Source organism: Lemur catta, chromosome 3, assembly GCF_020740605.2.
Source record: "Lemur catta isolate mLemCat1 chromosome 3, mLemCat1.pri, whole genome shotgun sequence".
NCBI lineage: Eukaryota > Metazoa > Chordata > Mammalia > Primates > Lemuridae > Lemur > Lemur catta.
The window spans coordinates 44,994,027-45,009,133 of NC_059130.1; the positions used below are offsets into that span (position 1 = coordinate 44,994,027).

At 40.6% G+C, this 15,107-nt stretch overlaps 1 protein-coding gene across 3 annotated transcripts in view; it reads left to right on the forward strand.

The window, feature by feature from the left end:
* Window positions 1-15,107, forward strand: part of LOC123635330 (selectin P) — a 37,704-nt gene that overhangs the window by 20,873 nt on the left and 1,724 nt on the right. For 2 of the 3 annotated variants that reach the window (XM_045547410.1, XM_045547412.1), the window contains exons 9-14: window positions 2,644-2,829; window positions 8,426-8,611; window positions 9,450-9,659; window positions 10,732-10,917; window positions 11,738-11,857; window positions 14,409-14,439. In XM_045547410.1, coding sequence (XP_045403366.1) covers window positions 2,644-2,829; window positions 8,426-8,611; window positions 9,450-9,659; window positions 10,732-10,917; window positions 11,738-11,857; window positions 14,409-14,439 — 919 coding nt within the window. The remainder of the gene's footprint in view (window positions 1-2,643; window positions 2,830-8,425; window positions 8,612-9,449; window positions 9,660-10,731; window positions 10,918-11,737; window positions 11,858-14,408; window positions 14,440-15,107) is intronic. The other variant, XM_045547411.1, reaches the window with a different exon arrangement.

Below are 15,107 nucleotides of genomic sequence, written 5' to 3' on the forward strand. Positions count from 1 at the left end.
CGAGACTAGCCTGAGCGAGACCCTGTCTCTACTAAAAATAGAAATAAAAATTATCTGGACAACTAAAAATATATATATAGAAAAAATTAGCCGGGCATGGTAGCACATGCCTGTAGTCCCAGCTACTCGGGAGGCTGAGGCAGTAGGATCGCTTGAGCCCAGGAGTTTGAGGTTGCTGTGAGCTATGATGACACCACTGCATTGTAGCGCAGACAACAAAGTGAGACTCTGTCTCAAAAAAATAAATAAATAAAAAATATTCATTTATAAAATTTACAGAAAAATAAGAAAATAAAGAAATGAAAAAATATCCTCTTAAATACTGTAACTCTAAAATAGATACTAACAACATTCTGGTATGAATTCTTTCAATGTTTTCCCCATCCATTTTCCCCTCTGTGCAATTAGTATTTTATGATGTGTATATACTTTTAATAACAAAGTTAAATGGGTAAAATACTAGACATTTCTACATTATTTGCCATGCCCTTCACTTTGTACAGACTTTCGACACCTAAGTGAAAGCAGGCAGATACATGTTTTTATGAAGAGGAAACCACTTTCTATTTAGGTCACACACAAGCATGCATACACATGCACCCACCACCCCACTGGTAACCTAGGCCAACAGTAAGTGTATGAATGAATGAACAAACGAATGAACAAACCCAGAAGAACTGATGTGCATCCCCTGGCGTCAGAGTATGACCAGTGTTATCGCGTTTGGGTGCACCTTCAGAGCTGGGTCTGGGAAAACGGGGTGGTGCTGTGACTTTGCCCCCTCTGGGCTCATCCTGGCTACACTGAAGCCTGGGTATGTTACAAAGTTCACTCAGCTTTTGGGAAGAACTTGGAGTGCATGATTACCGTTATCACAGCAATCAGGACTTGTCCAGGCAACTCTGGGCCATGCAGGGCACAGATTACAGTTCATTGCTCCATACTGTCCTGCCTGTGGGTGTGTCACAGCAAGGAGGTTGCCACTCACCACGGCTTCCTGTGACCTTCCAGTTCCCTTCTGCTTTTAGTTGTTTACTATGACTGAACTTTGTCCTCTTGTTGCTGGGTAGGTGTCAAGTGAAATACCAAAATGTGAGCTGGGCAGGAAGGTACCACGAGGCTTGCAACCCACTAGATGTTGTAACACTTTTGAGAGAGTGCTATCAGACAATTTCCCTTTTTAATGTGTCCGACTCCTCCACACCCACCCTGCTGTCAGAAGGCAAAGCTACAAAAGAGCTGGAAACGGGCTCCATGGCACCAAGGTCCTCACTCCCAGCGCTTCCCCTGTTGGTCCTTACAGTTTGCAGGCTTCCCTCTCCCACCCCACATAAACACTTAATGCAGAAAGAATTTTCAAGTGGCAGAAAATAACGAGGGCTTTGGACAAGTTGATCAGATTGAGGGGAATGTAGCTGGAGAGGAGAAGGAATGAAGGGAAGAGAAAGGTATAGAAAATGCTCTTAAAACCTCATGCCATTCAAGTCAGTGGCTGAAAAATGACTCATGGACAGCCACACTGCCACTGTCTCTGGTCTAAAGCCACATACATGGCTCAACCAGGTCAAATAGCGAAGAAGAAATACCCTAAACCATGTATTTGCTTAGTCTTTACTTTTTAATGTCAACATGTTTAATCTGGGCTTTGTTGTTTGATTAATTTGCAGAGGAACATCTTGACAGCTATTAACATTTGCATACAGAGTGTTTTCACTCTTGATCAGAGTAAAAATCCTGGGAGCTATGTATTGCTATCTCCCCGTTTTAAAGGTGAAGATATTGCAGCTCAGAGAGGTTAAGTAACTTGCCAAAAGTCACACAGAATGATCTCCGACCCAGGCAAGTCCCCTAGCACCTCAAACTCTACATGTATAAACTGTAGCAAAGAACTATGAAGCCTAATTTAACTTTTTTATTGGTAAGTGAACAAGTAGAGTCATTTGTGGCTGACTGCTGTAGGATGAGACTATGGGAAAGAAGTGGAAGCCACCATTTGCAGACAGCTGATCACATTATATACTTACTTTATGTCCATGAGTTTTAATTATATCTTTAATTTTCACATTTAATTAACTTACAAGGCAAGGATTATACTTTTTCCCATTTTGAAGATGAAATAACCAAGGCTCATGAAGGTTGCTGTCCTGAGATACATTGCTAGTAAGTAACAGAGCCTGAATTTCCACCCACATTGTTCCCACTACCTAGTCAGGGAAAGGGGGAGAAATTATTTTACTCCGTTTTCATTTTTCTGTTTCCAATCAGCATTTGCATTGTTTTCTGGTAAGGTCATTAGGCTTGTTTCTGAAGAAGATATCAAGGGAGCAATCACTTCCACTCCTCTCCAGGGGCAACTGAAATGAGTTGCATCACTCTCTTTATGAACAGAACCCCAGCTTCCTTTTAAAGTCACCTCGGAAGCTGTTTGTGAGAGATCATGTCAGGATATTAGTCAACTGTAAGCTGCTACTATTTTGCACCCCCATAACTTTTAACTGGTGATAAAGCACCATGCAGTTTGAACAATCATTTTTAGCCAAGTGCTGCACTTGTGTATTAAGGAGGTCACACACACACCATTGATTTCAGGTTGCTGAGCTCTAAAATGATTTCTTCTCTCCTCCTCTGCCATGCTCACGGTAGCCATTAGCTGCCCACCTTTGCTAAGTCCTCAGAATGGGACAGTGACCTGCATCCAACCTCTTGGAGATTTCAGTTATAAATCCACATGTCAATTCATCTGTGATGAGGGATTTTCGTTATCTGGACCAGAAAGATTGGACTGTACTCCATCTGGACACTGGACAGGCTTCCCACCAAAGTGTGAAGGTAAGCCCCTGGATCTGTCCTTTCTTATGGCTTTTCAGATGACATTGCAGAGTGGAGCACCATCATCAGGGATTTATATAAAAATGTACCTGAGCTAAAACAAACAACACACTCTCCACAAAGCATGGTAATCTAGATCAAAAGTTTCTCTCTCTCTCTGAATAGTCTTTTAATGACTTTAATTAAACATTGCACAGTTTTATGAAGTGCTTTCATGTCATTATAGCATTTGATGTTTACCATGATTCTGAAATAATGAAGAAAGGCAATGTCACCTCCATTTTATAGGTGGGAAAGAAACACAGCCTCAGAGAGGTTAAGTAGTTTGTCCAAGGTCACACCATCAGGAAGGGATGAAGCTCAGCAACGTCACTGGAACTTTTACTTTCTTATAGAGTCTTTTTCTGCTACACTCATCATTCATTCATTCATTCATTCCTACAGTCGCCTTCACTGAGTACTACTAAGTCTCAGACTAAGCTTATTCATGGATGGATGTGATTTAATCCTAGTGTACCTCATGTTTAGTTTCAAAAGTCACCATTGTTCCAGCTTATTGTTCAGTATAGTAGTCAGTGATGATGAGACCAGCAATCATAGGTAATATTTTTGCTTATGTTGTACCAGCTATTTCCTATACATTATCACATTCAATGCACAGACACAATCTTTAAGATGGTTGTTATCACTATTCCCATTTTAAAGGTGAAGAAACTGAGATTTTGAGAGGATAAGTAGCTGGCAAAGGTCACACAGCTAGGAAGGATAGAGCCAGGATTCAGATGACTTGTCTGACCAGGGCTAGTGTTTTTCTCACTGCATTACACTGCCACCCAGTGTCAGGGCTTCCAAATCCTGGGGCAATCACTTGTTGACTCTTTTCCATTGCACAGGTTACAGCTATTACTGCTGAAATGACCTTTAGAAATGGCAGTTCCTGGTGATTAGATGAGAAAATGTGTTGGAATAAATCTATTAGTGTTATCTAAAAAACAGCTGAAATATTATTTATTCCTTCTTGTGGAACGAGCACTAGAATAATATCTAGAGACTTGTGCCATTAAGAAAGTCTTATTCACATCCTTAGGCTTCAGTTTTCTCAATTCCAAAAGGAGAGGAGTGGACAAGATCACCCCTGAAGTTTCTTCCCTGGCCAAGAATTCTGTAGGTTAAAAGATACAAAATGCTACCTGCTGCCGTCAGAAAGATATGCTACAAGCCACCTGAGGAATCTAGAACATTTATGGGGGTCAGCATTAGGGCTTGTGCTTTACTGTTCATTCATTTATTTATCATGCTCTCATTCATTTCTTCCATTGACATTTATCAGCTCTATTTTCTCACGTTCTGTTTTAAGGCTAAAGAATCAAAAATCCCTTAAACAAATCTCATCAGAGTTTAAAATCATATATGCAACCAACATGGTTGTTAAATCTGTAATCTCTGAAGCCCCTGTCTCCCCTCGATCCCTTCCAGCCCTCTCTTCTCTACAGGAGGCAGCACTTGCCTCCCACCTTGCAGGCCCAGCCCCCACCCGGTGTTGAGAACCAACCCTGACTGACCATAGACAGCAGCTTCAGCCCACTGTGGCCCTCAGAGTTGTCAACCTTGTCTGATCCTGATCTTGAGCTCTGGTTTTCATACCAGTGTTTCTATCTCATTCTCCAAATTTGTTCTCCAGATTTAGGCAAATGATTCCTCTTCTTTTCACATATGCCTGAGTCCATGAATTTTTAACCCTCAGCACAGCCCCTAGAACCTTGACTTTCGCATACTGTTTTGCAGAGTGCTAGGCTACATCAGAGGAGCTTAGGGGCCACCAAGTAAGCAGGGGCAGTGTGGCAGGTGGAGCTCGCGGGCTCTCTCTGCAGAGTGCAATGCAAGATTTCATTTGGGGGGGGGGGTTGTTCCACAAATATTTCCCTTTTAGTTAGAACACCAGTTCCCTGGGCCCTCTGGGACTTGGGCTCTACTTATAGAGTTGTCCCTCGGTATTCACAGGGGATTGGTTCCAGTACCCACACACGTGCCAAAATGTGCAGATGTGTTAAGTTCTTTATACAATGAAATTGTGCAGTATTTGCATGTGACCTATGCACATCCTCCTGTATAATTTAAATAATCTCTGGACTACTTATGATGCCTAATATAATGCATACACATCACTTCATTCACATGGATTCAATGTAGCATTGGGTGCATGGCAAACTTAAGTTTTGCTTTTTGGAACTTTGTGGATTTTTGCCCCCCAAATATCTTCCATCCAGGGTTGGTTAAATTCATGGATGCAGAACCCACAGATACAGAGGGCCAACTCTATTTTCCACTATCCTCCCTGCCTTTGCCCTTCAGGGCCCGAAGTCCTATCGGTGAACCTATGCAGTCTCGGAGGCTCTTCACCAACTGTCATGACACCATCTGCATGTTGGATTGCTTGTATCCAGTTGCTGTGTCTTTCCTGGCCCTGCCTGTTGGGCCTCTTTTCTGATACAGACTACTGATCTCCTAATCACTTAGCATTCCATCACTGACCCTTTGAAGACCATGTCTGGCTGCTGGACCCAACTTCTATGTCCATCTTCACCTTGAGGTGGGAGAAGTAGTCCTGGTTCCAAGTTCCAACCCCAACTCCACACTTTTGCCTTGTTCCTGCTTATCCATGTCCTAAAATTTAGCAAACCCATGCCCTCTAAGCTCTGGCATGGCTGACATCTCTATTTCTTTCCTTAATTTGCCCACCATTTCTCTGACCCCATAAGGGTTCTTAGTTTAATTTTAAAGTTTGTGTTTAGAATAGGCAACTCAGTTGCATTTATTATTTATACTATATCTTCTTTCTTGAAAGTTATTGAGCAAACTATATCCAACTCAAGTAAAATGAGATAATAAAAAGAAACATAGATGAATATACTAAATTTACTTAAAATAACGTAAATCAATATGTTCATGAATTCGCATGCAATCATGTATATACCTACTTAATAGAGTACAGAAAAACACCAATGAAGACCCCTCTGTGACAGAACTGCCCTGGAAGTCAGTGAAAATAGAGCACTAAGCATGCAATAAAAGCAACCCTTATCTGTTTTCTATTCTTCTTGTCATTACTCAGTTATTTTGCCAGAGTTTAGAGTACACTTAAAAATAACCACTTTTTAAAGTTACACACAGAGGTCATTCCTTGGTATGTATATCTCTACTTCTACATCTGCACTAAGCCCCTCCGCTCCGACCGCATCAGTCTAACTCCATACATTTACTCGTCCCATGCTTCCTGAGTGCCCACCACAGGCCAGATCTGGCTTAGGCTTCTGTGTATCTCATCAAAGACTGGCCCTGAAACAGGAAAACCTGCTTCCTTACACAATTCAGAGTTAAGCCCTTAAAGTTACTTAAAGGCCTTTCAACCTAGTCAATAGGTTAATTTTTACCTGAAAGGGTTCAGAGAATGTCATAAATACAAAAGGCTGGATCTGTAACCTTGGCCAAGCAGTATCTCCCAAGTGGATTTAATGCTGTAATAATTCTCATTTATACTTACCTCAATGAATTTTTTGGAACTCCTCTTATTTCTTTTCAAATCAGTTAAAAACACATATTAGAATGCATCTAAATTAAATTGTACTCATTAATTTATGCATTTATTTAGCAAATATTTTTAGAATCCCTATGTGCCAGGCCCTATCCCCTGGGATCCCATGTTGAAGGAACAGACAAGGTTCCTGCTTTCATGCAGCCAACATTATGAACATTCTTGGGCTTAAAGATGTAATCCTGAGAAAGGCTGAAAAAGGTATTTAGTGAAACGTTTACAAATGATTTGACATCTAGGACTTACACAAATAGACATGTTTAGTAGATATTTGGTAAATAGAATTAATTTTCCTGATGTGGAGTTATTAATTACTCAACAATTTGAGAATACTGAACTGAAATTCATTATGTTACTTTGGCTATTTGAGTGGATTCATGTAATAAGAATCCACAGTCCTTCAGTGAACAGGCTGCCACTGAAAATCACATGAGCCAGCATATAAAAACCAAATACAGTACATCACTTTTTCACAAGGGAGCACATAAGACCTTGAAGAGGTTTTTTAAAATCAAAATAACCAAACAAAATGAGTCTTATCTAACCAAGGTATTATAATACCTTCAGAATAGCCTTGGATTTAAATAAACAATAATCTCCCAGTTTGTTCATGACCCAATATTTGTTGATAAATAATAGCCTTATATCAGAGAACCTAATGGGGAGAAAGACATAAGGCTAAAAGAAATATGTAATTGCAATAATTTGTAAAAAAAAAAAAAACAATTTGGGGAGGAAATTGTGGTTAGTAAATTAAAAATTCACTTATTCATCTACTTGGCAAGTGACTATTGAGCACACCTCTTGAGATACTGAAATGGGAATTATGAGAGACACAAAGATTAAGGGTTGTTGGGTTTTAGAAGCTTTCTGTTCAGTAGAAGAAGGAAGATATGGGCTGGGCGTGGTGGCTCACGCCTGTAATCCTAGCCCTCTGGGAGGCCAAGGCGGGTGGATCGTTTGAGCTCAGGAGTTCAAGACCAGCCTGAGCAACAGTGAGACCCCGTCTCTACTAAAAAATAGAAATTATCTGGCCAACTAAAAATATATATAGAAAAAAATTAGCCAGGCATGGTGGCACATGCCTGTAGTCCCAGCTACTCGGGAGGCTGAGGCAGTAGGATCGCTAAAGCCCAGGAGTTTGAGGTTGCTGTGAGCTAGGCTGACGCCACGGCACTCACTCTAGCCTGGGCAACAGAGTGAGACTCTGTCTCAAAAAAAAAAAAAAGAAGAAGAAGAAGAAGAAGGAAGATATGACATGTGACATGACAGCACATGAGTTCAAACAAAAAGCTGTTGCATTCAGAGGAGACAAGTTCGGCAACGATCAGCAAAGGCTTCAGAGAGGCTGTGTGTTGAGTTGGATCCTGGAGCATTGGTAAGATTTTATCCAGTGCAATGGAAAAAAATTCAGGGTAGTGTGAGCCAAGAACCAGAAGCAAGAACATGTGAGGTCCATTTAGGGAATTCCCAGGAACTAATCTAACTTGACTGGGAGGTTTTAAGCTTTCCTGTGCTAGGAACTATGGCATTTAAAAAACAGTCTGGAGATTCAAATGGAGGTGATCATTGCAGTTTTAGATGTGTTGAATTTGAGGAGATGGAAGGATATCTGAGAGGAAGTAGTGTCAGGCAGGAGGAAGTGAAACCCTGGACTGCACCCATTCAGATAAGATAGTGGGATTGTGGGGGGCTCCCTGAAGTAGAAAATAGGTATAGGGAAAACAGGATGACATTGTGACTTCTTGAGTGTGGCTGCTTAAGTCCTTAACTTTTTTGCCTTTGTGACTTCTACCTATATTCCTCTCTGCAAGCTCACCATCCCCCCCACTGCCCTCTGCAGTAATGAACCTGTCTTATATGTTGTGAAATGCTACTTTTAGCAAAAAACCTGGAATATAGTAGGTGCTAAATATTTGTAAATATATAAATGAATGAAATTTGAATAACACAGAACTTCTGAGTAAAGCTGGAGATTGTGACACTCTTGATTTGATATTGCAGCCATCAAGTGCCCAGAACTCTTTGCCCCAGAGCAGGGCAGCTTGAATTGTTCTGACACTCTTGGAAAATTCAACGTTGGCTCCACCTGCCACTTCTCTTGTAACAAGGGCTTTAAGCTGGAGGGGTACAACGATGTGGAATGCACAACTTCTGGAAGATGGTCAGCACCTCCACCAACCTGCAATGGTAATACTATATACTTGCTGGGACAGTTCTACTTTTGGAAAATTTTTCCACAATAATAACAAATACTTAAATAGCTCTTGTATGTGACAGTTACATATTATGTTATTATTTGGGTCTAGCAAACACAGGCTATGGATTAACAAATTTCTAAAGAGTGACAGGACTTTTTTATGTTTATGAACAAAAGATATATTGATTCTTACACAGAAATTTTGTTTCATGTTTTTGGCCTCTTAAAGAGCTTTGGTGAGCCAACTGACTGGTCTCCATCATTTTATTCCCAAGACAGAGTACAAGGGTGGAGTCACTGGTCCAACTTTTCAAACCAAGAAATTGAGATGCAGAACAATAAATCATCATCTTCCTACGACACAGCAGTTAGTGACAAAGCCAGTGGCATCTTTCACATTTCACCTTTCATATTGACCTTTGGCCAGAGAACAATACCGCCTCCCAATAAAGCAGGGGTGGGCAGGCAACTGGCCCATATATATTTGGCTTTCTGCTGAATTTCTTATATTTCTGCCCGAGCTCTTCTGCTGCTGCTGATGATGATGATGCTGATGCTTCTTTTTTTTTTTAGTATCAGTAACATTGACCCCCAGTTTCTTCTTCTGGCCAGGAGAATCATCTCTTCAAGGACATTTCAAATAATTTTCCTCATCTGTTTTTTATACCTGAGATTAATAGTTTTTCTTAACTTCCTTAAATATTATAGATATCACAGAGCCTCCCTTGTTATAAAAGGAGCGAAAGGCAGTTATTCCATGTCAACCTTAACTCTGTTGTGCTCCTTTTAATTGGGAGCTCTCTAAATTGAAACATTTTCTCACAACAGGTGGAGCATCGGTTCCTGCTCTGGAGGTTCAATGCCCAGCCCTCATCGCTCCTGGGCAGGGAACCATGTCCTGTAGCCATCATCTGGGAACCTTCGGTTTGAATACCACCTGTTATTTTGGATGCAAAGCTGGCTTCACGCTCGTGGGAGATAGCACTCTCAGATGCAGACCTTCAGGACAATGGACAGCAGTAACTCCAGCATGCAGAGGTAATGTGAAAAGGAGCAGGCAGTTCTGATGCTGGTTTCCTGCAGGTACTCAAGCTAGCGGTTGCACCTGCCTGTTGAAATCCCTCCCACCCACAACAACCACTGCAAGTGTCAGCTCCTCCGTGAAATCCACACCAATCCCAACCAGAAGTAATGTGCAGCGGGCCCATCACCTCTGCCCTTCCTCATGTCACAAGCTAATGCTCTAGTACTCAAAGACCTAAAGGAGGAAACATTTGCAGATGTCCAAAATGTTTTAGAACAATAATTATGCTAAACATGAAACCAGCTATATGAATTTATAAATACCAATTGTAATTCTAATAATTATGAGACAGTATAAAAATTCCATATTTTCATAATAATTGGAACCTAATGAAAAAGTTAAGCCACATTAAGCCCCTAAAGAGCTATCACTGTATACATGAAGCATTGAGCCTTATGGCTCTTTTTTTCTTTGTACCCCCCACAAAGCATAGCACAGTGCTTTGCAAATGTCACTATCAATCCATAACATTTATTTGAACTAATCAATTTAATTAATCGATTTCCTGAGCTTTCTTTTTTTATCCATAAATTATAGGAATGACTTGAGGTTCCCTGAAAAATACTTTAAAGAGTACTTACTTTAATATTTTAAAGAGTATGATAGTCTCCACTTCTTTCAAACTTCTAGTGTCCAGATATGCTGAACACTTATAAGTATTTTAATAAACACATGCTGGAACGCCAGTTGATCACAAACGTAGTAATAATAACATTTATAACAATAGTATTTTTGAGAAGAAAAATTTTGTAAAGAGTGTTTTGGGAGGCAAGATTGTTCAATCCATTAGCAGGTGTTTAGTGGATGCTACTACGTGTCCATCCTAGTTCTCTGGCTATGATTCTTGGAGTGGATATTTTAGTACATGTGATATTGGAAGAGTTGGTGTGAGCACTGGAAGTGGCTCATATCCTTTCTGACCTTTTAGATTCTGCTTCATCTACTGGAAATGCTAGTCAGGTTACAAATGAAACCATAATTTTTTTTTACTTTCATTCTAAATGTTCGTTTCTCCTGCATTTGCAGCTGTCAAATGCTCAGAACTGCATGTTAATAAGCCAATAATGATGAACTGCTCCAACCTCTGGGGTGATTTCAGCTATGGATCAACCTGCACCTTCCATTGCCCGGAGGGTCAGTCGCTTAACGGCTCAGCGAGGACAGCATGCCGAGAGGACGGCCACTGGTCAACCAGCACGCCAGCCTGCCATGGTGCACTTTTCATATGGTTTAGGGTGTCATTTCGATAAGGAAAATAACAAAATCTGTGTTTCTTCTCTGTATTTCTCACAGTGGTCTTGCTTTCTATCACTGGGTTTCCCCTGCACCTAATAAATGTTTCATAATGAATCAGGCAGAATTTTCTTGCCTAACACAGAATGATGGGAATTAAATTCAGTGACTCTGTGTGGCTAATCACCACTCCTTTTCGGTGCTCAGATTTGTTCCTCTAATCTCTGTTTAACATATCTTGATTATAAGGGTTATAAACTAGGATTTATTTTACACAGATTTCTAATTTATTATTTCAGAAAACCTTTGTTTACCACCTCCCTCTAAAAACCCCACAGATCTTCCTTAATTAAGCTCCATCTGTTTGTGATGTGTATTTTATCCATCTCGTGTTTTCTTCTTTTTTTTCCCTATCAGCTTGTTATGACTACTTTTTGTGGAATAACTGAATTTTTGATTGCCAAAAATCATTGCCCATGCTTATTTTATGTGCCCAAACTTCTATATGTAAGCTTCTTGTGTCTACAGTTTAATTCCTTTTACTGGGTCCTTACGCTGATTTCTTTGGAGATGGCAGTCGGTATTTAAGCTTTAGGAATAAAAGCAGGCCCTGCTTCCCATTCTGTTGCAGTGGATTTGTGACGTCCAGACTTTTCACACTGGCTTTTCAACATTGCCAGGACCTTTGATAATTCTACTTAATCTCACACCTCAGAGTTCTTGGTACTTTTCTGGGAGGGAAAGATTCTTCTTTTGCATAACACATTTCTCATGTCTTACGTGTGTGTTTGTTTTGCAGCAGGGCCATTGACTATCCAGGAAGCCCTGACTTACTTCGGTGGCGCGGTGGCTTCTGCAACAGGTCTGGTAATGGGTGGGACACTCCTGGCTCTGTTAAGAAAGCGTTTCAGACAAAAAGGTAAATAGGAAAGAGTCTGCTCCTTGCTTTCTTTTTTCATGTGATTTGGGGTGGGGCAGTGAAACCACAGCCTCAGTAGTTCATGTGGGAAAACATTTGCGTTTAAAGAAAACAAGGTCAAGATAAGTGATTCTGAGAACTGACTGCCCATCAGAATCACTTGGGAAACTTTACAAAAAAATATATCCTCCTACAGGGAGACTTGGGGGTGGCCTGGAAATCGGACTTTTTAAAAAACCCTCTCCTAAAATTCTGATGAGGCCAGTTTGCAGTTTGGCATTTGGGGGCCTCTGGTCTAAGTACCTGAAGTTATCACTAAACTAATTGGAAAAGTGTTCTGCTTCTTCCCCTTCCTCATTCCTTCAAGCAATGGCCATTTGGGGATCAACTCTATTTGGCAGTGGGACCATCATGGTGGTCCCCAATATTAAGGAAGGTATAATATGGTAGGGGAGATAAACAAGTTAAATCAATGCTAAGACTGAAGTGTCGTAAGTGTGTTAAGACACAAATACAACCTGGATATTATTGGAACATAGAATAAGGGTGCCTAAACCAGACTGAAAGGTCAGAAAGTCTTTTTCAAACTTAGCTTTGAAGAATGAGAGGGATTTATCCCAGGAGAAAAAGTGGAAATAGAGTTCCAACAGAAAAAAATGGCATGTGGAAAGACATGAAAGGTTGAGACCGCTGGGCATATGGTGTGTTTAGCAGTTGCGTGCATCTGGTTCAAAAGCGGTTTGTGGAGGAGGCAGGAGATGAACCTGGGGGCGTAAGGAGCTGCCACTGTATTGGTGACCAGGTGCGATCAGCTAAGAGATCTGCATTTTCTCCTGAAAACTTGAATTGATGCAGTATTTAAACAAGAAAGTGACCATGGATGAAGACTCTCTATAAGGGAAACTGTTCATTAGACTGTTCATCAGAAAAAGAACTTTGGCCTAGGAATAAAAGAAGGAACAGCTTGTCTCTTAATATTTAAAATATCTTTTTCAATCTGCTCCAGAGACTTAGCCATAAATTCATAAAGCTTTGCTCATAAGTTCAGGGGCTCTCCATTCACTCCTCACAAAAAGCAACTGGGGACATCAGAGGGGCCATTCATGCTCAAATGCAGGTAACTGAAAGTGGCTATGTTAAAATATTTGACAGGGTGCTCATTGAATTGAGGGGCAGAACCACCTGTTCCCTACTCTTTCTCTCTCCATGCACAAAGCTACCACTGCACTGAGGCCATCTTCCCAAAGCTCCTTCACATACTTTCCTGTGAATGGTAACTAAGACAATAGACTGCTTCAAGACGATATTCTGCTTAAAAAGGCCAAAGAGATATACGAAGAGCCAGAACTTATCCCTCCAGGCAAAACGTGTGCTTGCTTAACCAAACCCAGAAGATAGAGGCAAGAGCTCCTAAAACCTAGACCCTAACCTCCATAATTGAGTAGGAATCACACTATTCCTGCTTTCCCCCTCAAGTTCTTTCTTCGGTTTTTTTTTTTTTTTTTTTTTTTTTGAGACAGAGTCTCGATCTGTTGCTGGGGCTAGAGTGCCCTGGCGTCAGCCTAGCTCACAGCAACCTCAGACTCCTGGGCTCAGGCGATCCTCCTGCCTCAGCCTCCCGAGCAGGTGGGACTACAGGCATGCGCCACCATGCCCAGCTAATTTTCTCTCTATATATTTTTAGTTGTCCAGATAATTTCTTTCTATTTTTAGTAGAGACAGGGTCTTGCTCTTGCTCAGGCTGGTCTCGATCCGCCCGCCTTGGCCTCCTAGAGTGCTAGGATTACAGGCGTGAGCCACCGTGCCCGGCCCTTTCTTTGGTTTTCACATATTTCCAGGAAACCCTCTGAACAATAGAAAAGGACCAGCAGACACCTGTCCTCCAATATCTTAAATAATAAATAAATTCATTTCTCCACGAGAGGGCATTTTTCCTGGGCTTATCCCAATTTTATTTCAGATTTCCCAGTATTATATGGCCAAATAAGATGAAAATGCTACAGCCATGTCGGCAGATTCAATTATCAGAGTCTGTTGTTTGGATTAAGACAGGCGGTGCCTGATCACATATGTTACCTCAGAGGAAAAACATCCACTGTTGTGTTGGTATGGAGTTGTTTGTGCCGTTAGCCTGCTGGCTGAGGACTCAGGGAGCATGACACAGCAACAGAGGGCCCCCAAGTACCAAAGGAATCTATTGCAAGATTCTGAACAACAACAAAACAATCCGATATATAGACAGACATATAGATACAGACATAGATACAAAATATCCAAGAGGCTGAGGTGGGGACCGGGGTTTTTTTTTTAACTGAAATGAAGGAGGAAGAAAATAAGACAACTCTAGAGATAAATATTATCAAATGTTTAATTTAGTCTAGAACAGGTCCTACCTTTCAGGGAGAGATTGTTCCCAATACACTTCTCATAATGAGCCTATCTTAAATTTAGTCTACCGACTTTTACCAATAATTTCTGTCATTAATGACCCTCTCCTTCATCTTGTTTTTTTCTTTGAAATTAATCATTTATATTTTCTCACTTTTTTCAGAAGATGGGAAATGCCCCTTGAACCCTCACAGGTAAGATGAAAATGTTTTATCAATGAATAAATTTTGTTTGACTTTCTAATTCACTCCATGTCCGAATGATCATGCACAATGCCTGCCTCCTTTTTATAAGTCTTTTGCAACATCCTCTTTTCTATTCTGAAGTAAAACATACACATAATATATCCTAACTATACATAATGTTTTTAAAATCAACAAATGCCCTAATTATAATATAAAGTAGAAATAAAAGGCAAAGTGATTTATAATAAAGACAAAATGCTGAAGCTTAGGTGCTACACTAGCAGATGCTGTGAGGTCACGAGAAGCTTTCACCTTCCAGTAGAATCGCTGTGCAGGCGATAGCCACGCAGCAGACCAGGACAACACTGTATGAGAGACTCAGAGAGCATCAGAAGTGTTGCCAACACCAACCTGATTTTTCAAAATGATGAATGACTCTGATAAAGAATTGTAAAACCTATTATAAACTTCCCTCAATTCATATGGTAATTGCATTTTAAAAGATGCAAAAACCACTTTATACATAAAGCAGTTGACTTCCAGGCTCAGAGATTTTTAACCTATATGAATATATGAATATTGAGCAGATATTCCAAAATATGTGGGGTGTGGGACAATTCTTTTGTGTCCTACTCCTATTTGGACATCCAGCACCTGGGATGCCTGCCCACTAAATA